Source organism: Phodopus roborovskii, unplaced genomic scaffold (assembly GCF_943737965.1).
Source record: "Phodopus roborovskii unplaced genomic scaffold, PHOROB, whole genome shotgun sequence".
In the NCBI taxonomy this organism is placed as follows: Eukaryota; Metazoa; Chordata; class Mammalia; order Rodentia; family Cricetidae; genus Phodopus; species Phodopus roborovskii.
Window position 1 is genome coordinate 4,745,256 of NW_026126575.1, and position 24,247 is coordinate 4,769,502.

General features: G+C 42.9%; 1 protein-coding gene across 1 annotated transcript in view; it reads left to right on the top strand.

Moving 5' to 3' along the window:
• The window catches only part of CUNH3orf20 (chromosome unknown C3orf20 homolog), a 42,254-nt gene that overhangs the window by 16,001 nt on the left and 2,006 nt on the right, over window positions 1-24,247 (top strand). Inside the window, exons 10-15 of the mRNA XM_051203318.1 lie at window positions 5,134-5,265; window positions 9,288-9,411; window positions 11,005-11,251; window positions 17,358-17,661; window positions 19,378-19,485; window positions 20,579-20,721. Of these exons, the coding sequence (XP_051059275.1) occupies window positions 5,134-5,265; window positions 9,288-9,411; window positions 11,005-11,251; window positions 17,358-17,661; window positions 19,378-19,485; window positions 20,579-20,721 (1,058 nt within the window). The remainder of the gene's footprint in view (window positions 1-5,133; window positions 5,266-9,287; window positions 9,412-11,004; window positions 11,252-17,357; window positions 17,662-19,377; window positions 19,486-20,578; window positions 20,722-24,247) is intronic.

Sequence of the window (24,247 nt, forward strand, 5' to 3'; positions counted from 1 at the left end):
AATGACTCAAAAGCAGCTAGCTACATTCTCAGACATCTATCCCTGCCATGGTTGATAACCCACAAAAGATGCATCCCTGGAGTTCTCTACACAGCTTAAAGGCAGATAGACAGGTACCAGAGTCTCTCCAGACAAGTCAGCTCATTCCAGAATCTCCTCCTAAAAAGTTGTTTATTTCTTGTATAATCTAGGCAGGGGCCCTGTAAATCTTTTAAATTTCATCTTTCCTGGATTTGTAAGCTTGTTCATTTCCTAAGTATTTGGGGCCTCCTCCCTCCCTCCAGGACAGTGTTTCAGTTCAGAGGAAATTGCTGCAGAATAATGCTTATCTGTGGCAATAATACAGACAGATTAGTACTTATGATCTTTCTGCTCAGTCTTCTGAGTGCTAGGATTGCAGGTGTGCACCCTCATGCCCAGCTATTTATCACTGTGCCTTATTTTAGTTCACCCTGGACCTGCACAGCAAAGTCTATGCAGTCGAGAAGTGGCCTGGAATAGCAAGTGTCCCATGAATTATAACACGGGGTGACAGTGTATGATTCAGAGGTGGGGGAGAGGGAGGATTCTAGATAAAAATGAAAGAATTACTCCTAAAGGCTTTGTGTTGGGGGAACTGGTGTGGTAGCTTTTAAGGGTTCATATGTTCTTCCTGTGGAAGAAAGGAGACAAAAGGAGTAGATGGCATAGGGTGGAATGACATGTACCAGGTATCTGACTCTGGGGTGTTTGCATGCTGTCTTGAACCAGTTTTAACTCAGATACTGGCTATTTCTAACTCCCTTCATTCTGTCCTCCAAGTCCAAGTTACTCTCTGATATTATTTCTCTTCAACTTGAAGAACTTCTTTGCCATTTCTATAAACACAGATCATCTGGCAACAAATTTGCTGTTGTTTTCATGTGAAAAAATGTCATTGTTGGGGGATATTTTTATGGGATATGAGATTCTGGGTTGGCTTTCTTTTTTTCTTTTAACATTTTAAAAATGGTGTCCATCCATTGTGCATTTTCTCCACAGTTTATGATGAGAGTCTGATCTGTAGTTACCCAAATTTTTGCTTTCTCTGGTTGCTACTTTTTAAAGGTTTCTCTTGGTTTCTAGGGTGCTGGTTAGTTTTTTATCACTTTGACAAAAACCTAGACTTATCTAGGAAGAGGGGATCTTAATTGAGGAATTGACTTTTTAAAAGAAAGGAAAGAGCTGAACAAGTGATGAGGAGCAACCCAGTAAGTAGCATTCCTCTATGTCCTCTACTTCAGTTTCTGTCTCCATGTTTCTGCCATGCTTGAGTTCCTGTTTTGGCTTCTCTAAGTAATAGACTGTGATTGGGACATGTAAGTCAAACCCTTTCCTCCCAAACTTGCTTTTAGTCGAAGTGGTCTTTATCACAGCTATAGGAAACAAACTAGGACACTTAAAGTTTCATGATTTATTTAAGAATGATTGTCGTGTTTATCATATCTGTTCATTTTTTAGCCTTTTTAAACTGTAAATATATGTAAATTATTAATTTGGAAAATCTTTTATCATTTCTAGACAATACAAAATACAAGTATGTCCCAGACTTTCTCCTTTTCTTTAGAGTCTCAAATTATATGTATTGTATGTGTGTGTGTGTGTGTGTGTGTGTGTGTGTGTGTGTGCCACATGTGTGCAGATGTCCATGAAGACCAAAAGAGGGCATTGAATCCCTTAGCAAGCAATTGTGAGACACCCAATGTAGATGCTGGGTACTGAATTCTGGTACTCTGGAAAAGTAACAAGCTTTTAATTCCTGACTATCCCATGGGTCTTTCAAGCTCTTTTTTTGTTGTGGTTCTAATTTTGTCTCTTTACTTTTCAGGATTGTGTACGTTCTCTTGATCTGTCTCTAAGTTCTCTGACTTATTATCATTTTCTTTTTGCTTTTATGGTAGTCTTATGAAAAGTTTAAATTTCAATATTCTAGAATTCTCTCTCTCTCTCTCTCTCTCTCTCTATATATATATATATATATAGAGAGAGAGAGAGAGAAGTTATCTTTTAACAGTTCACAGCATCTTTGAATATTATTATATCAGGTGTCTCAGAGTATAATGTGTGAAGATTTCTGTGTCCTAATTGTGTCAAACATGGTCAGCTTTAGTCAATGATCTGTTGACTTGAGACTGGCTCATGATTTACTAGTCCTTCTTCTACTATGGATTTTTGGGTTAAGACTGCCATTGTTATATTGTGGAATCTTGAAATCCTGTTGCCTTTCTGAGAATGGAATTGGATGTGCTTGTTCAAAAAGGCAAAGAACTTGGTCAGGCTGAAGCTATGACCTTTTCCCTGTCAGCAGTAGACAGAACCCCAGGTCACAGCATTTTAAATTTCTCTACCTGTGAGCTATCTCGAGACTTGTCTTTTCATGCAGGGTTCAGAGACTGGCCAGAGATGTGGGCAAGTTTGTACTTAGAATTCTAGGCTCTCCTCAGACTCAGTCCCTTCCAGAACTCTTTGTATACTTTACTGGGCCTTCTGTTGCTCCTGTTCTGTTCTTTGGATTCCTTCACCAGAAGGTAGTAGTTTTATCCATGACTGTGGCCTCTAAGCTAAAGCTTTGAGACAGAAGTTCCTCTCATGTGAATCCTTAAGTTTTGACTCTTCAACATCTGCCTGGCTTTGCTCACTCTTCTGAGTCACTAAGTAGTTGTTTTGGGGGGTTTTGTTTTCTTCAACTTTTTAGTCTCCTGTGGGAGGGTCAACCTGTTAGAGGTTGGTTTAGCTCTACTAGAAGTGTAGGGCCAGCTGCTTAGTTTTTAGGCTGAGAGCTGGAATGCTTAGTTCAGCCTTAATGTGGAAGGTTAACAAGAGGTAGAGATAAAGAGGTGACTCAGTGCTTAAGACTGTGCATTGCTCTTTTGGAGGACCTGAGTTTGGTTACTAACTCCCACATTGGATGACTCACAATGACCTGTAACTCCAACTCTAGGGGATCTGAATGCTCTACCCCCCACAGGCACCTGCATTCGCATGCATATAACTCCCCATACACACATAATTAAAAATAATACATTTTTTTAGAAAAGAAAATACCAGCAGATGAATGAGTGGAATGACTAGTGAGGTTATTAGCTAGACTTAGCATGATTAAAGATGTTGGCAGTGTTTGGTTTTTGTTTTTGATTTTGTTTTTTTTTTTTTTTTTAACAGGAGCCTTTTCAACAGATGAATGCTAGTATCCAGGAATGAGCTGTAGAGATAGACGAGGATGAGGATATTGCAAAATTCCTGGGATTCAGAAACGAATACTAGCATTTTAAAATTAAATTTTAAGTTAGCATACAAAATAATGGGCTTGTTATAACATTTTGCACATATATATTACTCTACTGCTTACAGCTTTAGATGTACTACTTTGACTCAGTGGAATAATTCTCTGGGTACCTATGACCTTGTTTCTGACCTAGGACAAGGACTTGGAGAGAACAGACATGCCAGTTAGGAAATGTTCTCTTAAGAAGAGGAGCCTTGATGGACTTTATAGAGCATCCATATTGTGGGCTTTAGGAGAGGGCACATCCCCAGGGAAAGGGACAATAAATAAATAGTAGCAGTACTATGTAAGTTTTGTACATGTTTTAGCCTACAAAAGATGCTCATCACCCTCAGAGAGTGGCTATATTATTGTCTCCAGGCTCACAGGAGGTAATCAATTTCCCCAAATTGCCCAATTGGTTAAGAGGCAAACTGGAGTAGAATTTGGTCCCTTAAGCAAAGCTTGAGTTTCTAAAGACATGTCTATTCTACATTTCTCCATAAGACCTGGAACAGGTAATTTCTCTTAAGAATGATTAGCAAGTCTGAAGATGGCCAGAGACTTAGCACATCAGGTTTATTATCTTTTGGATACTTATGAGCCAGATCCAGATGACAGAGTGTGTGAGGCAGAGTCTCAGTGATGATAAAATGAGGCCCCAGCTACTAGGCCAACATCTGGACTAGTGGTAGTAGGAGGAGCAGGATAGAGAGCTCTCTCGATTCAGAATAGTCTGAGGTGTCTGTAGGTAAAGGGATATTGTTGGTCAGAACACTGAAAACTGGTAAGTGCACAGTGGTGGAGGGCTGCACACACTGTGACTGTGGATGAGTAACACTCAGAATAGCAAACTGTTAAGAATTAAAAGAGCTCTACATTCTCTCACACCATTCTCTTATGAGAAGCAGGAACATTTATAGTTTAAAAAGACATTTAAAACCTCATTTGAACAGCAGCCCCATGCTGAAGAGTTTGAGACTAAGAGAGACTGAACAGCTTGCTAGCAGAACAATATTCAAATCCATTGGTGCCTGAGTAGTCACAGCTGTCTGACTCAGGATTCAAGCTGGCAATCTCAGTGAAGCCTACAGGACTTAAGCTGATTTACCTGCCTGATACCTGTGGTGTTTTCATAGCTGTTTCTAGCAGTGAGTTGGAAGGAAGGAAGGAAGGAAGGAAGGAAGGAAGGAAGGGGAAGGAAGGGAAGGAAGGAAAGGAAGGAAAGGAAAGGGGAGGAAGAAAGGAAGGGGAAGGGAAGGAAGTAATGGAAGAAGGGAAAGGAAGGAAGGGAAGGGAAAAGAAGGAAGGGAAGGGAAAAGAAGGAAAGGGAAGGGAAGGAAGGGAAGGGAAAAGAAGGAAGGGGAAGGAAGGAAGGAAAGGGAAAGGAAGGAAGGAGAAAGGGAAGGGAGGGAAGGAAGGAAGGAAAGGGGAAGGGAAAGAAGGAAGGGAAGGGAACGAAGGAAAGGGAAGGGGAAGGAAGGAAAGGGAAGGAAGGGAGAAAGGGAAGGAGGGAAGGAAGGAAGGGAGAAAGGAAGGGAAGGGAGGGAAGGAAGGGAGGAAGGAAGGAAGGGAGGGAGGGAAGGAAGGGAGGAAGGAAGGGAGGGAGGGAAGGAAGGGAGGAAGGAAGGGAGGGAGGGAAGGAAGGGAGGAAGGAAGGAAGGAACAAGCAAAGAAGGCATTGCTTACTTTCTTTGTCAATCTCCAAAAGAACATTAGTATTCTGTCCTCTCCATGAAAGTTCTAGCAAAAGGGCCAGAAAAAGCTTACAAATCTTAGTTCCAAGAAGGGTTTGTGGCTTGGTCTTGGAAGCAGCAGGAATCCACAAGTGCTGGTTTCTTTATCTGCAGGTGAATGAACAAATGAAGTTAACAGTCTTGGGTCAGGACTCCATCACTGTCACCTTCACCTCCATGAATGAGACAGTAACAGTCAGTGTGTCACCCAAAAGCTGTCCCCATGGCATGGTGCATGACAAACGGGTAAGGCAAAGTAGATGAGTAGAACAAAGCAGGTGGGGCATCTAACCAGGGTGTCTCAGCAAGGGTTGCAATGTCATAGCTCAGGGACTTTACCCCCACTACCTTCTATGCAAGGCTCTTCCATCTCCTCATATTTAAGCAACTGTGAATGGAAAATTCTCAGAAAAAGATACTTCATCTGAACTAAGCACACACAGACTGTTTATACCTCACTCCCTGAATAACACAATGGAGCAATTGACTAGTGAAAGACCTGCATTGTGCTAGTTAGTATGCCATGTAATCTAGAGATGGTTGAAAGACACAATTCCTTATACAAGATTTGAGCACCTTCAGGTTGAGGTGTCTGTGGAGATGCTTGTAACGGTGAGAATGTAGATCCCACAAGCAAAAAGAGGTGACTGTATTTTTCATTATTTACTGAGGGGATAAAATTCAACAGAGTCTTTTCAAGTCCAGTCTTTCTATTCATGGCCTGACTGTGGCCTGGTCCAATCAACATCATAGAAAAGATAGAGCAGATGAAGAGGATGCCATCCCTAAACTGTGTGGTATCCAAAAGGCAATACTTGGCATGGGAAATAGAATTGGGATAACAGAGAGCTCATGTGAATGAGGTAGATCACTGTAATTCCCCTGTTGTTACTTTGCTGGGATTGCTTCTAGGACCAGAAGTACTTTGCCCAGTGCCAGACCCTTTACACTGGTCTACCTACAGGAATTACAAATAGTATCCCTTTCTCCTTCAGTGATGTCCTGGCTGGGATGATAAATTCTAAGGACCCGACCAAGAGGCTCTTAAGCTATGGGATATTACTATAGTATACCTTAAGCTCTCAGGCTCTCAGAGATAGCTGACTAAAGAGTTACTCAAAGACATGGAGCAGGCATTCAGTACAGATTCACAGTATATGAAGAAGATGCATACTCTCCCCAGAAGAAATCCTCATACCTGTTTTACCCATTGTATTTTCATTCCAGCAGCATTTCTCTTTCATGGATTTATTAAATAATTCAGCAAACATTTATTAAACACTTGTAGTGTGCCATAGCAGCTGATGGAGATGTAGAAATAAAGCCTTTCTTTCTAGTCTCTGGAACTTTCAGTCTAATAGAAGGGACAAAAGTATACACACCAATTATGAATCCAGCCTCATTAGTGTCTTGTGACAGGCATATGGGAGCTGATGAGACATGAGGAGAGACAGTGTTCATCAAGGCTGTCATGAAAACACCAAAGCTTTATCAGCTTTCAGGGTTATAACTATGGTGGGTTTAGATACATTACAGAATAGAGTGCTTAACTAGAACATGGGAGGCTAGTTCATCTTCAGCAAAAAGAAAGTAAGGGAGGAAAGAATTTAAGATAGTAGGCAGGTAGGCTAGATGAATGAGCTGAGATAAATAAGCTTGCATATTCATGTCTCTTCCATGTCCATTTGATTCCAGGTTCTTGCTCTAATGGTCATTGTTAAATGCATACTATGTCTGTTTGATGAGGCCATGACATAAGCAACTTAAACACAATCCCAAAGAACTGAATGAAATGACTCTCATGTCTGGGTGCATACTCTAAGCCTGGGAAAACTAATTCAAATGTGATTTTGCCTTACCTTAGTGTAACTGTAGTGAGCCAGAATTAGATGCCAAAGCTGTGTTGGTCAATATGGCAGACACAAGTAAAAGTCACACAGAGCTGTTGGACCTTTGAAGTACAAATCGATCAGAGATCTCAGTAAAAATTACATTCTGTGTTTCAAAGACTTAATGGGAAAACAATGAAAATTCTTCAGTAATTGTTAATTTTAATTGTGTGTTAAATGATCATTTTTATATACTGGGTAAAATAAATATAATATTAGAATTAATTCTAACTTTAGGACATTAAACTAGCCCACATTGTATTTCTTCTAGACTGTGCTAAATGTCGAAGATGAGGATAGAGTCTCCATCAAGGGGCTCACAAAGACACAGTCTGACAGTGCAGTAGAAGGGTGAAAAGTTATTTAAAATGACATAATAACTCAAAGAACATGACTATCTTGGGGGCATTTAACATAGGGATAAACAGGCCAATGCATTAAAATGGCCTCAGAAAACATGCTGCATTATAGATGACAAATACTGGTGACAGCAAAGGCTGGCTTGCCAAAAAAAGCATTGTCTGTAAATGCTTCTATTTAAAAATGCACAGTGTGTTCTATAATGTACATTTATAACAAGATGAACAGAAATAAATGAATAAATGTAATCATTTCCTGGGAGCAATGGGATTTCTAAACTTTGTCCTGAACACCAGGTTCAGCATTTCAAGTTATTTTTGCATGAACTTCCCAGGTTCAGATAACTGGTCATCTTAGATCCTTGGAACTGACAAAGTTTCAAGGACCAAAAACTTTCAGAGTTTTGGGTCTGACAAAGAGCTCGGGGAACTTCTCTGGTTAAGCCCAAGTTCTCCTATCTGTATAATGATGGCCAACCTGACCTTAATTCCATCCTGGGATTTTCCTTACAAACATACTATGTGTGCTTGTTTGGCTCTGGTTTGTAAATGCCTGGTCACCTAGAAAGACTGGGACTGGGGGAGGGTAGTGTCTCTGTCATTGGGAAGCTTGTTAAATGGTTTCCCCAGACACCCATCCCAGAGAGAATCACCTATCATAGTGACAGTCAAAATGGCAGTCTCCATTTTCACAGCCCTGAGGCCTGGCTTCACACTAAATATTTCTTTCTAGGCAGCACTTTGGAAACAAGGCTATGGTTTGACTTAAACGCTTCTAGTCCAGAGTGTCGCTTCAGATCCTTTTTGAAACCAGGGTGGATATAAATTACAAAAATAAATAAATAAAATTAGCCCGGAAGCAGTGCTAGGACTTCTCAGAAGGAGGCTGGGACTTTGCTAGTAACTGGGGCCATTCTTTACAGGCTTCTTGCCTACAGAGGAAAAAGACCAGCTTAGTCCTTGTCCAGAATACCTGTCTACTCATTCCACCTGAAGCTTAAATTCTACAGAAGAAGATTTCTCATATGTCTATCATTTTAAGAGGTCAATTAAAAAAAAAAAAAGCAAAGAGCCTGCTCTTTAGGAGCCAGCCAAGTTAAGGGATGTAGGAAGTGAAAAAATGAACAAGATCCAGGCAAACATGATGGGAATGGGTAGATGTGAATGTTTAGTAGAGAGCAAGTGCCACTGGCTGAGGAAACAAGGAAAGCTTCCTGGGAAAAAACCAGGCTGCAGTGAACTCTGGATTCTGAGCATGGTTTTGCAACACCATAGAGGCACTTGGCCATTCAGAGCAGCTTCCTCAGAAAATGAGACTGGTACACAGAAGTTTACTGGAAATGACTGCTTTGAGGAGTAGGAAAGACAGAGGTTGACCTTCAGGGAAGATGAAGCAAAGGCCTCTGGGATTCCACAGGGAGTCCAGATGACCCATCAGAGTCATCCCAACTCCAGGTGAAAGGCCTGGGCCTTTGTGCAGTAGATGATCCACTGGTCTCTGTAACCTTAGCTTTTCAGCTAGGGGTTATCTACAGCCAGTCCTCTGTTAGCTGGCTGGGTGGAAGGATTCTAAAAGATGCATATGCCCTACAGGGAGAGACTAGCAGTGGGCACTCCAGAGAAGCCCCTCTGCATCCGGTCATTCATAAAGCAATAATATTTACTGAATACCTTCTGCATGAAATCAGAGGACACCAAGGCACCATCCCCATCTCCCAGAAGCTTGCAGTTTAGGGAAATAGAACATACACACCTAATTGCTTAGTTAAGTGCTAACTTGTCTTGCACAATGGGAGTCAAGGCAAGGAGTAGTACTACACAGTGGAGTCAGAGAAGCCTTCCACAATGGGAGAATCTGAATCTGGCGCTGACTCAGGAAAGACTGAGCCAGGAGGGACAGAGATGTATTCTAGACAGAAGTGATAGCCACTAACCTTCAGAGCAGTCAGTCTTACTGAACAGGCAGACAGCTCCCTGAGGGCAGGCAACCACTACACCCAACCCCTTTGCCTTCTTCCAGCCAGTTCGCAGAATCAGTACCATGGATGAAAAAATGTTAAAGATAAACAGAGCCCTGGTTGAGATCAAGAAGCGGTTTCAGAAGACTGTGAGTCAGTTTATGAACTCCGTGTTGCTGGCAGCAGGTAAGGGAAGAAAGGTGAATAGGCCTACTAGAAGACCTCTTAAATCTTGGGTCACCCATCTTAACTTTCAGTCTTTCCACCTCTTGAGCTTTAGCCTCCTGAGAGGTAGAGGCACCCACTATTTTCTAAGGGGATTGCCTGATGGCACACAGCTGGGACTGAGATAACTTCAATTTCTGAGTTCTCCCCCATGTATCTTTAGTGTGTCAGTACAATTATGTTACTATCTCTCATAGTCTATAAGAGATGTTCCTATCTCTCACAGACTTTGTGCATCCCTTTGGGTCCTTTCTGCTTTGTCCCTTTTTCCTTCTGTTGTCTTTATGACTGGCATTTGCTCCTCCCTCTTCTGTGTATGATCTCAGAAGGCAAGAAAAATCCAGTCACTTCACAAAACTGTCCGTGCTAGACACGGGACACTCTTGGGCCCAGTGTGAGAGGCTTCAGGAGCTTTTCATGTCTGGGCTCTCTGATCTGCTGATAGCCCTTGGAAACAAGGTGCTACCAAATCCTACTCTGTTCTATCTTGGCTGGAACTGCAGCCATGCTCCCCACACAGCTTCTCCAAGGACTCTCTCCTTAGGAGTGGCTTAGCTCAATTGTGCCCTTCATTGACTTCCCTCACAAAGTGAAGCTCCCCCTCCCATTCTGATGGCTCCCATGGCTGATGGTTCTCAACACTGCTGTAGTTATAAATCTTGTTACCAGGGTTGGGGAGATGGCCCAATGGTTAGGAAGACTAGCACTTCCAGAAGACTCCTGTTCAAATCCTAGCACCCACATGGCAGCTCACAACTAACTGTCTGTAACTCTAGTTCCCAGGGGGATCTGACACCCTCACACCAATGCACTTAAAATAAATTTAAATTATATATACACACACACACACACACATACACACACACACACATATATATATATATATATATATATATAAAACCTTGTGCATATTTATCTCCTTGTCTGCCCATCCCGTTGTTTCTTGGTGGCAAAGAGCATGTCTTGTGTTGTCTTTATGCCTAGCATCCTCATTTAATAAATGCTTACTAAGCGAATGGAGCAGCAGGTCTCTAGCCTCAGAAATTTCTACTGGACTAACTATAAAAAGCAAGGCAAAAATCCAAAAAATCCCATAACACAACAAAGCAGAGTATGAAATTAGCCTCAGTGTAGAGACCTGAGGGACAGTATTCTCAGCAAAGGGAACACATGGTATACCTAACCTCACTGTTGAGTGCTGTGAAGAACATAGAGCTGAATGAAATACAGGGCATCTGGGCAGAGTAAGACTGAATAAGTCTTACAGAGTAAGAAGCTGGGTCTTGCAGAACAAGTAGAAATGGGATGTGTTTGTGTGTGTGTGTGTGTGTGTGTGTGTGTGTGTGTGTGTGTGTGCGTGCGCGCGCGTGCTGACTGCTGACTCGGGCAATGTGCTAGATGTACAGAGAGCAAGGCAGACTGGACAGGAGTCTGTGAGGGGTCAGTAGGTGTGAACTAAAGTAGACTTCAATGATCTAGTTGGTAGGGGCCAAGAAGCAAGAGCAGAGGTGACCTGGTAGTTTGGGAAAATGACAATAGCATTCCTGTTAACAGGTCTGTTCACCATAGAATATCCCAGCTTAAAGGAAGACATAGAAGCTAGTCGGGTCAAGTTAAAATCCGGGTCTTATCCTGATCGGAGCCGTAAGTCAAGTTTATACCAAGGAGAAAACCTCGTGCGTTCCCAGTCAGCCCGACCAGACTCCTTAATTGAAGACACATTGAAGGAAGAGACTATACAAACACTCTTGATCCCTGTTCGAAAGAAGAGCAACAAACTCCAGGCCAAAGTCACACCAAGGTTGGCTTAATCCTTCATTTCTCCTGTAGAGCCAGGGGATGTGATGGGCAGCCCCTCTCTTTGCAGCTCTCCCTTTAGGGGTGGAGAAGGATAGGAGATACACATGTATTTAATTGGTATCTTTTATTTTTGAACATTTATTGTGGATGTATGCATGCCATGGGGTAGATGTGGAGATCAGAGGATACCGCAAGGGAGTCAGTTTTCTCCTCCCATTGTGTGGGTTCCAGAGGTTGAACTTGAGTTGTCAGCCACAAGCACCTTTAACTGATAGCCATCTCATTGGCCATGGGGCTATTAAGAAAAGGTTTCAGAACAGTGTGGCATAATGAACTGATCATGGGCCAAATCTTTCTTGGGTGCTTAACTTTTATCTATTTTAAAATGCCTTGGGGGAGACCAAAAGATGGCTATTTTATGACATGAAATGAGAGGAAACTTATCAGTATTCATTGATGATATTCTATTGAAGCACAACTACATCTGCCATTTCCCACAGCATGGAAATGTTGAGTCCTCATGACAGAGCTCATCAGGCCTCTGAAGGGTTGGGATACTTACTTTCTAGTCCACTGTAGAAGAGACTAGCCCATTCCTGAACAGAGTGACTGTAAAGTGTAAAGCCAACTGACAAGGTTGCCTTCAGTGAGAGAGCCAGGAAAGCTGTCCTACAGTGAAATTTACAGAAGCGGGGAAGGGTGAGAAACAAGCAGCCCAAACAGATGTGAGAAAGGAACATCACAGAGCCCCAGAGGACAAGAGCAAGCTTAAGAGCAGTGTGACTCCGGTGTCACAAAGGAGGCCATGGGGCTGGCAGGATGGCTCAACAAGTAGAGATACTTGTTGCCAAGCTTAACATCGATAAGTATAATTTAAAGTATATATTTTAAAATGTGAAATTTGTACAAAAGAATGTGAAAATTCTATTCACATGGCTCAGGTGCACAGACCCTGTAGCCACCAAGTCAGGAACAGACCCTTACCCACTCTCTAGAAGTCCCTCTCTGCCAATCCAGTCTTTGACTCCTTCCTCCCCAGGCCAAACATTGAGTGAATACCACAGATTAGCTTTTGTTCTAACTTCATTTGAATGGATATATTTTTTTTTCCTTGGCATGTAGCTTTCTTCATTCAGTGTTATGATTTGAGATTTAACCATATCGTTATGCACAGCACTCATTTGTTTTTTTCTCATCACTATAACAATTTACCCTGTGATCATGCCACAAACAATCCTAAAGATATAGGTGTTTTGTTGTTCATGGTTTTTGTGCTGCAAAATTGTGCTGCTGTTGTCATTTGTCTTTTATGCGATCAGCAAATGCTAAGTTGTAAAACTGCCGAACTAGCATATGTATAGATATGCTCAGCTTCCTGTACAGATTGTTGTCTTCTCCAATGGTTCTAGTAAGCTCAGCTCCCAGCAGCAGTGTGTGAGAGCTACAGTTACTCTACATTCTTACCAGTCATATGTTGCTCTTCTCTATCTGTGTGTCTAGCTGTAGGGGTCACTGAATGCCCTACCATTGAATAGTCTATCATTCTCTGCCTTATTTCCTTGGAGCAGGGTTTCTCACTGTGCTTAGAGTTCATCTGACATTCAGCAAGCCCCAGCAAGCATGTCTCTATTTATTTCCTCATAGCCTATGGGTATAGGAGCTTGTAGTCCTGCCTCACTTTTTATTTAGGTGCTGGAGATTTTAACCCAGGTCTTCAGGCTTGTATAACAAACACTCTTACTTACTGAACCATTTCCCCAAACTCTTAGATTATGTTTCACACTGAATCTACTTTGAGATAATTTTGTATAAGGGAGAGTGTATGGGTTGAAATTTATCTGTTTTATATATGGCTATGTATTTGTTTCCACAACATCAAAAAAAAAAATAGATGCTTTTCTTCATTAACTTCTAAAGAAAAACAGTGAGGCATATTTATGTGGGTCTCTTTCTGTACTGATTGCATGACTTTCAAATATTGAAGCAGCCTTGCATTTCTGGATAAACTTCACTCAATTATAAAGATTTTTTTCTGTATTTCTGGGTTCGACTTGCTAAGATTTTGTTGAAGCTTTTGCATATATACTAATGAAGGTTATTCATAAATAGTTGTTCTTTTCTAGCAATGTTATTGTCTGCCTTATCAGAGCAATACTAGCTTAATAAAATGAATTGGGAAGCATATCTCTTTTATTTCTGTTGAATCTAGGCCTTTTCCTTTAAATGTTTGTTAAGATTTACCATGAAACCATCTTTCTCAAAGTCTCCTTTGTAGGGAAGTTTTTAAAAAGCAAAATTTCTTTTTAAATATAGAGCTAGTTAGGGCACTTGGTTTTTTTAAATGAATAATTAGTAATTCACATCTTTAAGGTGATTGGTCATCCAAATTACTGGATTTATAGACATGGAGTTATTCCTAATTTTACCTTGGGACCTTCTTTTAAAAACTTTTTATGCTTATTTGGTGTTTATGCATATTCATTTATACCCTGGTGTTTAAGGGGAGGTCAGAGGACAGGTAGGCTCTTGCTGAAGTAAGCTCTCTCTTTCCTCCACGTGGATGGGTGGATCCCAGGGATTGAACTCAGGTTGTCAAGCTTCTGGCAGGTTCTTTACTAGCTGAGTTCCATATGACCTTTTTAATGTCTGTAAGCTCTCTAGTGGTATCTCCTCACTTATGCTTCTTTTACTTCATATATTTGGAACTCACTGTTCAATGCATACAGATATAATAACTTTGTTTCTACATGGAATAACTTCTATTATTTTCCTTTTCTTTAATACCAATTTTTAGTTTTATTTATTATTTATGTATATGTGCACATGAATACAAGTACTTTTGGAGGTGAGAAGAGGGGTATCAGATCCCCTGGAACCACCCAGTATGGCTGCTGGGAACTTGAGTCTTCAGCAAGAGCAGTTCATACTCTTAACTACTGAGTCATTTCTCTAGTCCCAACCTATAATGATTTTTTTACTTACATTTTGCTGGTATTGTATAACTATTTCTTAAAAATATTACTTGTTTGGTATATTTTATTCCAACCTATCATTTTCAACTTAATTGTATATTTGAATCTAAAATGCATCCCTTATGGAGAACATGTATTAGAACATAGATCATTATGTTATTAATATTTCTATATATTATTTGCTGTCCTTATCTCTAAATGTGATAGGTTGATTCTTTTTTTTTTTTCTCTCAAGGTTTGTTGTTGTTGTTCTTTGAGACAGGGTCTCAGAATGTAGCTCAGGCTGGCCTGGAACTGTTTAATTCTCCTATTTTAGCCTCTTGAATACTGAGTTTGCAGTGCCACCACACACACCTGCCTATCTCTTGGCAGTTTAATTGGCTATGAAGAGTCTGCTATACTTATCTTATGTCTTCATGTTTCTGACTCCTCTGTCTGCTGTTGAGATTCACTGTTAAATTTTTCTTTTCAGCCATTGTGCACTCTGTTCTAGTTTTACTTTATATCTCAAATTCTAACTGGTCAGATATAGAGGTAAATGCTTTTTATACTTTTTATAATTTCTGTTTGATGAGACACTGTTGTTCTTCTGGGTTCCTTTAGTTCTTGTTTCTTGGTTTGCTTTGAGTATATCTAAATACTTACTAAGCCCCTTTTCTAGGAAATCTAGTATCTAAATTTCCTAAGGAGCAGTTCTTCTTAGTTTCTTTGTATATTCCTTACAACCTTTTCTTGAAAACTGATCCTTGTAAATATAGTAGCTGTGGAAGACCAATCCTCTTTCCTTAGGGTTCCTTGTGCTAGATTTGTTTGTTTAGTGACCTTTACAAAGTCTTTTTTTCAAGGGTGGTATTCTTTATTGCTAAGGCCTTTTTAATTACTGAGGTCTCTGCTCAGTCTGGTGCAAGGCTCAGAAAATTGCTGCTGATGTGTATAGCTCTGTGTTGAGGCATTACTCCTTTGAACCTTTGCCCCGGCCATCCATAGCTGTGTATTGACTTTATCACCCTATACTTGCATAGCTCCTGAGATGAAAGATGAAGTGTTCTTGGGCTTTTCCCAATCTGACATCAAGATCCTTCAGTGTCCTTGAGAGACTTGAAAACCTCCATTTTGCCATCTACCTACCTCTTTCCCTCATCTTCTGTAGTATTTTCCTGGTGGGGCTTTTTTTTTTTTTTTTTTTTTTTTTTTTTTAAGTCTATGCCTACATGTTTTACTTTGCACAGAAATCATGTCTGACATTTTTTGACTTTGTGTGTGTTCTAGTTATCACTCATTGTTGCTGTGATAATCACTGACCAAAATAAAATTGGGGGAGTATCTTAATTAGGGTTTCTATTGCTGTGGCAAGACACTATGACAATGGCAACTCTTACAAAGGAAAATATTTAGCTAAATGGCTTACAGTTTAAGAACATTTTAGTCTATTATCATCATGGCAGGAAATGACACCATGCAAGCAGACATGGTGCTGGAAAAGGAGTGGAGGGTTCCACATCTTGATCCACAGGAAACAGGAAGTGGACTGTGTACCATACTGAGCGTGGCTTGAGCATAGGAGACTTCAAAGCCATCTCCCCTCCACACACACAAAGTGACACATTTCCTTCAACAAGGTCATATCTACTCCAACAAAACCATACCTCCTAATAGGGCCACTCCATATGGGGGTCATTTTCCTTCAAACCACAGGGAGGAAATGGTTTATTTTGCCTACAGGTCATAATTCATCTATGAGGGAAGACAGGAACAGAAGCAGAGATCATGGAGGGACATTGCTTACTGGCTTGTTTCCCTGGCTTTCTCAACTACCTCTCTTAGACAGAGATGGTACCAGCCACCATGGGCTGAACTCTCCCACATCAATTAGCAATAAAGAAAAACTTCCACAGACATGCCCAGGCCATTCAATGGAGGCAATTTCTTTTCTCTGGTGTCAAGTTGACAGATGAAACTGATTATGACAAGTGTTTTCAACAAATGTCTGCTGGGGCTGCTCAAGTCAGGTTCTGAGAGAACCCAGGCAGGTCAGCCACCCAGTCACAATTCCTTGAGCCTGAGTCCACATTGCCCACCTTATAACAGCACACAAGCCAGGAATGAGTGGCAGAGAAGAAAGTTAAAATGGCAGCTTCCTTGCACCAAATCTTGGCAGTTTCTGGTTCCTGAGCCTTGCTAAGGCTAGTTTTGATTGGTTTTAGTCAGCTTATCTGCCTGCCTGCCCAGTCTCCCTCCCTGTCTCTCTCTTTCCCCAACTTGTTGTCAATTTTAGTGAAAGAATAGTTTTGATGTGTTCCTATCCTACTATTTTTGGTGAGATCCCTGTTTCCAAAGTTTTAAGAACTCATAACTCATTCTAAGTTCTTGTAGGTAAATCAATTGTTCCTGATTTTGTCCTCATTTCATCAGATGTTAGTGTGTGTGTGTGTGTGTGTGTGTGTGTATGCGTGTGGATGCCAGTGCAAATTGACTTCAGTGTCTTCTTCTATCATTATCCACCATACTTTCTGAGAAATGGTCTCTCACTAAACTTGGAGCTTGTAGCTGGCCAGCAAGCCCCTGAGATCTGTTTGCCTCCACCCACCTCCAGCATTGACAAAATCCTCCAAGAGAGATCAGGGAATGAAGCACAGACCCTTATGGAATACTTAAATGATTGGAGGCTGGACTATGTTGGTGGTAGAGGAGGGCTGTTAGATACTAGATCTGTCAAAATGGGAAGAGGTTTGTGGGTGGGATTCATGGATGGCTTTGAAATGTCAACTGAAGAACTTTTGTTTTTAATTTTATTTTCATTTAATTTATTATTTTACATGTCAATCCCAGTTCCCTCTCCCTCCCTCCCTTTTACTCTCTCTGCCCCCTCACATACACCCTGACCACCCTCCCCTCCCATCTCCCCACCCCAATTCCACATGTAGGGCAATGCCATCCAGGTGGGGTCATGTAGATTTCTTATGCCTCCTTTTGCACATGAGGAAACTGAGACCTGGAATGGTTAAGAGTGCCTCTCCTGAGGGTCTAGACCAGGATCTGTCTACAGCCCTGGCACTGCAGTGGGCCTCTTTCTGTCTAGAAACAAGAGAAGTCGGGGCAGAGGTTGAAGCCTGCCCACTGTGCTTCTTTTTGTAGAGGGAAGCCGAGAGAGGTACGCAGCCCCACCAGGTGGGCAGCCTCACCCTCTGACTGCCCACTGGTGCTGCGGAGGCTCATTCGCAAGGAAGACATCCGGGCTGGCTGCAAGTGTATTGTGAAGGCACCCCTGGTATCCGACTTGGAGCTAGAGCGCTTTCTGTCTGCACCCCGAGACCCCAACCAAGTGCTGGTATTCGGGATAATGTCGAGCCAGAATCCCAATTGCACTGCACAGCTGCAGTGGCTGTTGGACACACTGTATAGCCATCGGCAGCAGGGCCGTTCCTCACCCTGCATCCAGGTTGGTCCAGAATCCAGCGAGGAGGCCCCTTGGGCCAGGGCCAGGGAGCAGAACCAAATATAAAACCCCCTGTATGAGGACGGGTTGGGTGTCTCACAATTCCTTTTCTTTCCAGGGCCTTGACATACACTCCCCTTCCTGTCTACATCATGTTGTCCCATCTTCTCTCTCCTGCTCATTTTTCTCTCCCAGGATGAATGTCACCACATCAGGGCAGGTGCTTCTTCTGATCACTGAGACAAGGTCAAGGCACAGTGCTTTTCTTTCAGAGCACTTAGCACGGTTTGCGTCCACAACTGGTGTGAATGTTCAGGGGAAAGACAGTGCCCACCACCCATGTTCTTACAGTTCAGTATTATGTTCATGGACTGTCCCCAAGTCCCTCCATGTGCTGGGCTTTGTGCCAGGCTCTGAACACCAATCACTGGTTTAGCCAGTCCTTGAAGAAATTCCCAGCATGGCTGTAGCTACAGCAGGCACTTGAGAGGGCCAAGACTCTGGAATGTATGACTTCTGTCTTCTAGAGTCAGAATGAGCTTCCTAGGATACTCAGGGCTTTGGCAGGCAAGTGAGTATCCATGGAAGTGGCCTGTGCAGGGATGAGAACAGTTTGAGGTCCCAATTTAAGACTAAGGGGTGTTGGAGGGCACAGGGAACCCCCCCTCCTCCCTCTAGGGTTGTTCCTCCCATGTCTAGCCTCATTATCTTGAGTGTGCCTTCATTAAAAAATGGTGTCAGAGAAGATGAAAGGCTGAACCTCTGGACTCCTGTGGACATGTGGGCTAAGTGACTTCTAAGCTGTCCTTCTCCTTGAGTCTACGGCATTATCCCTGCCCTACTCCCCCCTCTGCTGCTGCAGAGTTCTGAATTTGGGTGGGACATCTGCCTGAGCACTCCCTCTAGCCTGCCTTTCAAGGAGTGCTGCCTGCCAGCCAATCCCAGGAGCTCAGCATTTAGGGCTCTTCTAAATAAATCAGATAATCCCCTTCCTCACAGGTGCCCTTGTCTCAGCTCTTTCCAAGAGAGCCACCAGCCACAAGCCCTGTTGCTTAGCCACACTTGTTTCATGCATTTCATTTCCAGCTTCAATTTAGAGAATGTTCACTGAGAAGCTGCTCTGGGCTCCCCTGTTTCATGTTCATAAAATCCCTGTCCTTGTGGGAATGTACAGTTGGCTATAGTTCATCTGAGGCTATTAATTGTTCACTAAGGAATAAAGTGCTTAGGCGTCTTATTCCAGCCACAAGTAGTATGAATGGGGCCAAGATCTGACCTGGAGTAGTTGGAGGGGATGGAGAAAATGGCATTGAGTCTGCAAACAGGCTTGGAGGGGAATGGTGAACTTCACAGAGACTTGGCTTCTTCTCTGGCTAATCGCTCATCATCAATGCTCTCATCCCACTATGGTTAATCACCATAAACGGGTCAAGAGGGGTGAGAGGCAGGGTGCAAGTCTCCTCTGGGCTGTGTAACATAGCTTCCTAAGTCTGGTCCACTTTGAGCAGGACTCTCATCTTTAGACTTTCCAGAGTGAAGAACACCATACTCCACAGATCCCTAGTGCTATCACATGAAGAGTCCCCTAGTGATGACTTCCTCCACAGAGGGCTCAGAGCAGATCTGGAGACCTCCTCTGGGGACAGTGATGGCTGCAGGGAGGTTAATAATGTATCTTCTTGTATCAGGGTGACTAGTTTTCACATCTCTATTTGGCAGTGCCAGCATGATCCTTACCGCCTGCTGCGGTATGATCTGGACAGCCCCCTGCAGAAGGATCCACCCCTAATGGTGAAGAAGTTTGCTGTGGTGCACGGGATGGTTTTGGTGAGTAGGAGCCCTGTAAAGGTCTAGACACCCCTTACCAGCCACTGCTATCTCAGCCAGATTGGAGGTAGGGCAGGGGAGACAAAACAAAACCTGCAATTGTTCTCCACCCATGCTGAGGCCCAGAGGGCAGGATTTACTGAGAATCACCAAACAGAGTCACATCCCCATCCCTGGAGATGGAGGGGTTGGGTGACATTAACACAGAGAACCAAATTCTATTCATCTGATCGTTATTAAATTATACTAAAATATTATAAAACCATATATATATATATATAGTCATGTATACAATCTAAAAAATAATGATAACCCCCTACCACCCAGGATCTTACTCATCTATCCAACACTTAAGTTCTGGAGCCCCTGCTAGGCCACATCCACCTGACATTGTAGTATATCCCCTTTGCTGTCCTTCTCTACACACATACTTTTAGGGCACTGTCTTCCCAATAAAATAACAGAGCGCCATCTCACATCTTCAGTTTGTAGCACCAGAATTTTTACCACTGGATGTGCTATCAATGCTGCTTTTGTTGGACAGTTAGGATCTTTCCTTCTCTCCCTTCTTCCTATTTTTCTTTTTCCCCATAGTAATGGTATGATGAATAACCTTGCTTAGCCATCTCTAGACAGGTACCCATGTTGGAGAATGATATACACAGAGAGTAGAGGGTATGAGACCCCTATTCCATAGGATGAGCTGAATGGTACTTTCAGTATGTGGGTTTGAGGTAGCATTAGGTAGGTGGGTAGGAGTCTTGTGAGCAGGGTAGAACATGGCCTTTCTGCTCCCTAGGGAAAGTATGAAGTATACATCTGACAGGAACCCAATAGGGGCCAAAAGCTATGAAGCTTGGGCTTCCCTCAGACTCAGAAGGGCCTGTGCAGGGGCTCAATCATAACTCCCTGGATTGCTGAGGGAGGCTAGAACACTTTGCCATGCTATCAAAAAGCCTGAGTCCTAACCCAGCTCTGAGTATCCTGTGGCCAGTTCTACTAAGACTTGGAACTTGGCTGTCATTATCAGTCATTCCACTATGTCAGTATACTGATGTGTTTCTTATTTCATTTCTTTCCTGTCTTCCAACAGATGTTTGCTGGTGGGAAGCTCCTTTTTGGGGGCTGTGTCCTAAATGGCTATGGCTTCAGCAAGCAGAATCTGTTGAAACAGATCTTCCGGGCACGACAGGATTGCAAGATGGGCTATTTCCTGCCAGACAACTACAAATTCAAGTAAAACTGGACAAGGCATTCCTCAGGGAGGAATAATGGGGCAGGAGACTTGGGCTGTGGGAAGGCCAGGAGTAGGAGAGCATGTGGTACCAAAGGAGAGGTGGGGAAGAGCCAGAAACAGGGGAGCAGGGTGCATCTTCTTCCTACAGCCCCTGAGCAAAAGCTACAGTGGGAAGGTTTTGCAGGTGGGTAGGGGAAGAGTAAAGCAGGCAGGAAGAGGTGAACAAAATCATGTTGCTTGTCTCTTTGAGTCTAAGTTTAGATAAAGGGCTGTGTGGGGAAAAGAAGCTACTGCTTATTTGCACGGTGCTCCACTCAGCTGGAGATAGTGGAAAGATGTCTGGGGGACAGGAGTCCAATCACACCTCTTAGTTCCAACCTGTGTGCACATTCAGCTTGACTTCTTTTGGGTTGCCAGGTGGATCACAGTCATTGGTGGAATAAGCTTAGGTATGAGCGTCCAACTAAGGTGCTGCCACCTACTAAGCATTTCCGGGCTGTCTCTGGTGAGTGGTAGAGTGTCTGAGCTCAGGACACTGTAGTCTAGTCCAGGAGGAGACTTACAGGTCCCAAATTTCACTGTGCTTAGCAGTGCAGGTTTCTGAGAAACTTGCTAGTTGGAGGTCCTAAGGCAAGGTTAGAGCCCCAGCTTTGCCTTGCATTATCTGGGTGACTGGCAGGTGGACTGATCAAGTGGGCTCTCAGATCTTTAGTTGCCTTTAAAAATGAAGATAATATTCAGTCTTGTAGAAATGTAAGGATTTAACAAGAATATTTGTTAACAAGCTCTCTGTGTGGTAAACAATGATGAAAACCAGGATAATGTCATCTGTAATATTTGCATGTGGAGCTGAGCTACTGTGACATACCCTTACAGCATCAAGTTAACTCCCCCATTCCCATACAGACCTGCAGTTTTCTATTTTTTTTTCTTTGTTTGCTTGGTTGGTTGGTTGGTTGGTTAGGCTTTCAAGCTAGAGTTTCTCTGTGTATCCCTGGCTGTCCTGGAACTTATTCTGTAGATCAGGCTTTCCTCAAACTAAGATATCCACCTTTAATCCTAAATGCTGGGATTAAAGGTGTATGCTACCATACATGGCTGCCACTCTATCTTGATGCCAGCTCACCCCAGTAAGCTGATTTGGGTTTTTGCCAGTCTACTTCACCCTGAGGCTGGAGATCCATTCATGGAAAATCCATGGAGGTCATACCAAGTGACCCCAATATTTTGGAACACTCAGTGTAGAAGGCTGGAAGAGGAGGAGCCTGTGGGGATAAGGCAGGCAGACAGAAAATCCTGAGTCCCCATCATTCAGAACACCAAAAGAGGGTAGAGTTGCTGGAGACCAGACATTGGCAGGTCCAGGAAATTGTAAAGCTGAATCTCAGGAGCTGTTCACAGTTTAAAAAATAATGTGCCAGAGATTATTAGGTCTTACTGAGCATTTATGTTTATAAATTCAGCATCTTAGATTCCCTGTATTTAAAAGACACTAGAAAACAGGAAAGGAAGATGGATTTATTTACCGTTTAAGCAAATAGGGAGGTATCTAATTATATCCCCCACTGTGCTTGTGGTCACCTTATAGTTTATGGAAAGCTATGAGACAAGGGATATGATATATGAAAATGTATCTGTGAGCCCAGAGCTCAGCCCCCTAACCCAAGCCTCTGGGTCCTAGGTGGGAGAGCACAGCAGGCCTGTAGCCAGACAGTCTCAGTGGGAAGCATGCATATGTAGATTGTGGTCCTGACATGAGCAGCCCTGAGTGATATTGTGTCCACATGCACACAATGCTTATACTTAGCCCCTGTCTCCTTCACCATAGTTGGGGACAGCTAAGGGAGGACATGCATGGTGTGCAGGCTCCACTATCTGTGTCTGTGAGCAGAGAGCTCTTACCCTGACATGCTCACACTCCAGTGAGGACTAGGTACAAGGGGGCCCAGGATAGGGCAGTGTGAGAGATATCCAGGGAGGCTAAGGGGATGGGAGAACAGACCAAATAGAGAAAACAGTTTTTTCCCCAGAAACACAAAAGGGCTTAGCCTGCAGCAGTCCCAGAAGGTAGGTGTGTGTGTATTAGGACCCCTATGTAGCAGTGAAATGGCCAGTAGAAACATCTCCTGTTTCCCTTCAACTGGGTTCTTATCCTACCTTCCACCAAGAATGGAGTGGGCAGCCAGTGAAGACAACCAACAGGTTATTGCTTTATTGTCAGTTTTGGGTTAACAACTTTAAATGGATAAAACAACTTTAAACAGGGTTTAAAGTTTAAACAGGTACAAGGGTTTTGACGATTTAAATGGATCAGGTTTGAATTCTTGGTAGCAGGATGATGGCCTCTTAGAGCTCTTTCAGCTCTGGAAAGTGTTTACAGTTTAAAAGTTTTTGGAGGGCTTCAGAGCACCAATCTAGAGCAGTCCCTTGTAGAAAAAAATCTGCTGGTCAAACAACGGGAACACAAGGAACAGGTCATGAAGGTTGGAAGCAGCGCTCAGGAATGAATTCTCATCTGCAGCGGAAGTATAACATTCTTGAAGGCTGAGGCAGAAATGAGTCCTCCTGCCTACAGCTACTGGCCATGTCCCGGAGGCTGGCTCAAATGAATTTCCTGCATAGGAACAATTCTGTCCCTTGCCTGTCTTAAAGGCAGCTTTCACTGAGGGCAGCCTTCCTCCAGTGAAGATGAGCAAGTGGCTGGAGCCAAACCTGAAGTCTTCCTTTTTTTCTTCCTCCCTCGGTTCCTGCAGCAGTTCTGTCTCTGAAAAGCCCAGAACGTCCGATTGTACTGGGTACCCGCTGGACCCTGATTGGCTGAATGTGGGTATGCAAATAAAGTGAAAAATAGGACCAATCAGGGAAGAGTTGTTAAACCTTGTTGGGGAGGGAGAAGAACCCTTAGTCCCCAAAAAAGGTTGCTAAAAGTTCACAATCAGGTTGAGAAGACTGCAGAAACAGGGACATTTGAAAGAGTTGGTCTGTCCCTGGTTGCTATAGGAGCTCACTGGGGAAGATTTTCATCAGGCTGCTTCTTCTTCTTCTTTTTTCTTTTCTTTTGTGGCAGCAAAATATACAGTTGTGTAACACTTGCAAGTGTGTCTATGACATCCTGTGTTCCTTTGCTGCCTGTAGGACATGGCATGCTCATCAGGGATAGTGTGGAACTATGGGCTCCCAGCTCTCTGCTCTATTTTGCTAGAGTCTGGTTGGGTGGCTGTGTACAGAAAAGCGACCCAGAACCCTAAGCTAAGAGCCCTTGGCACAGCGCCTATACTTTACAGAAGGAGATACTGAGGGCCAGCAAGGAAAAAGTTGTGTTTAGAATAGGAAATAAGTCCAGGCTACACCACAACAATGACCTTTGTCTTCAGTCATGTCCTGAACAAATGGGACATAACCTTTTCAAGGCTGTTCTTAAAGGAAGACAATCAAAATCTGTCAGAAACAGTCACACACTGCCAAGACAAAAGTGCTTCAAAAACAGTCTTCACCCTATAAACTGAATGCTGTGTAAGCTGTAAT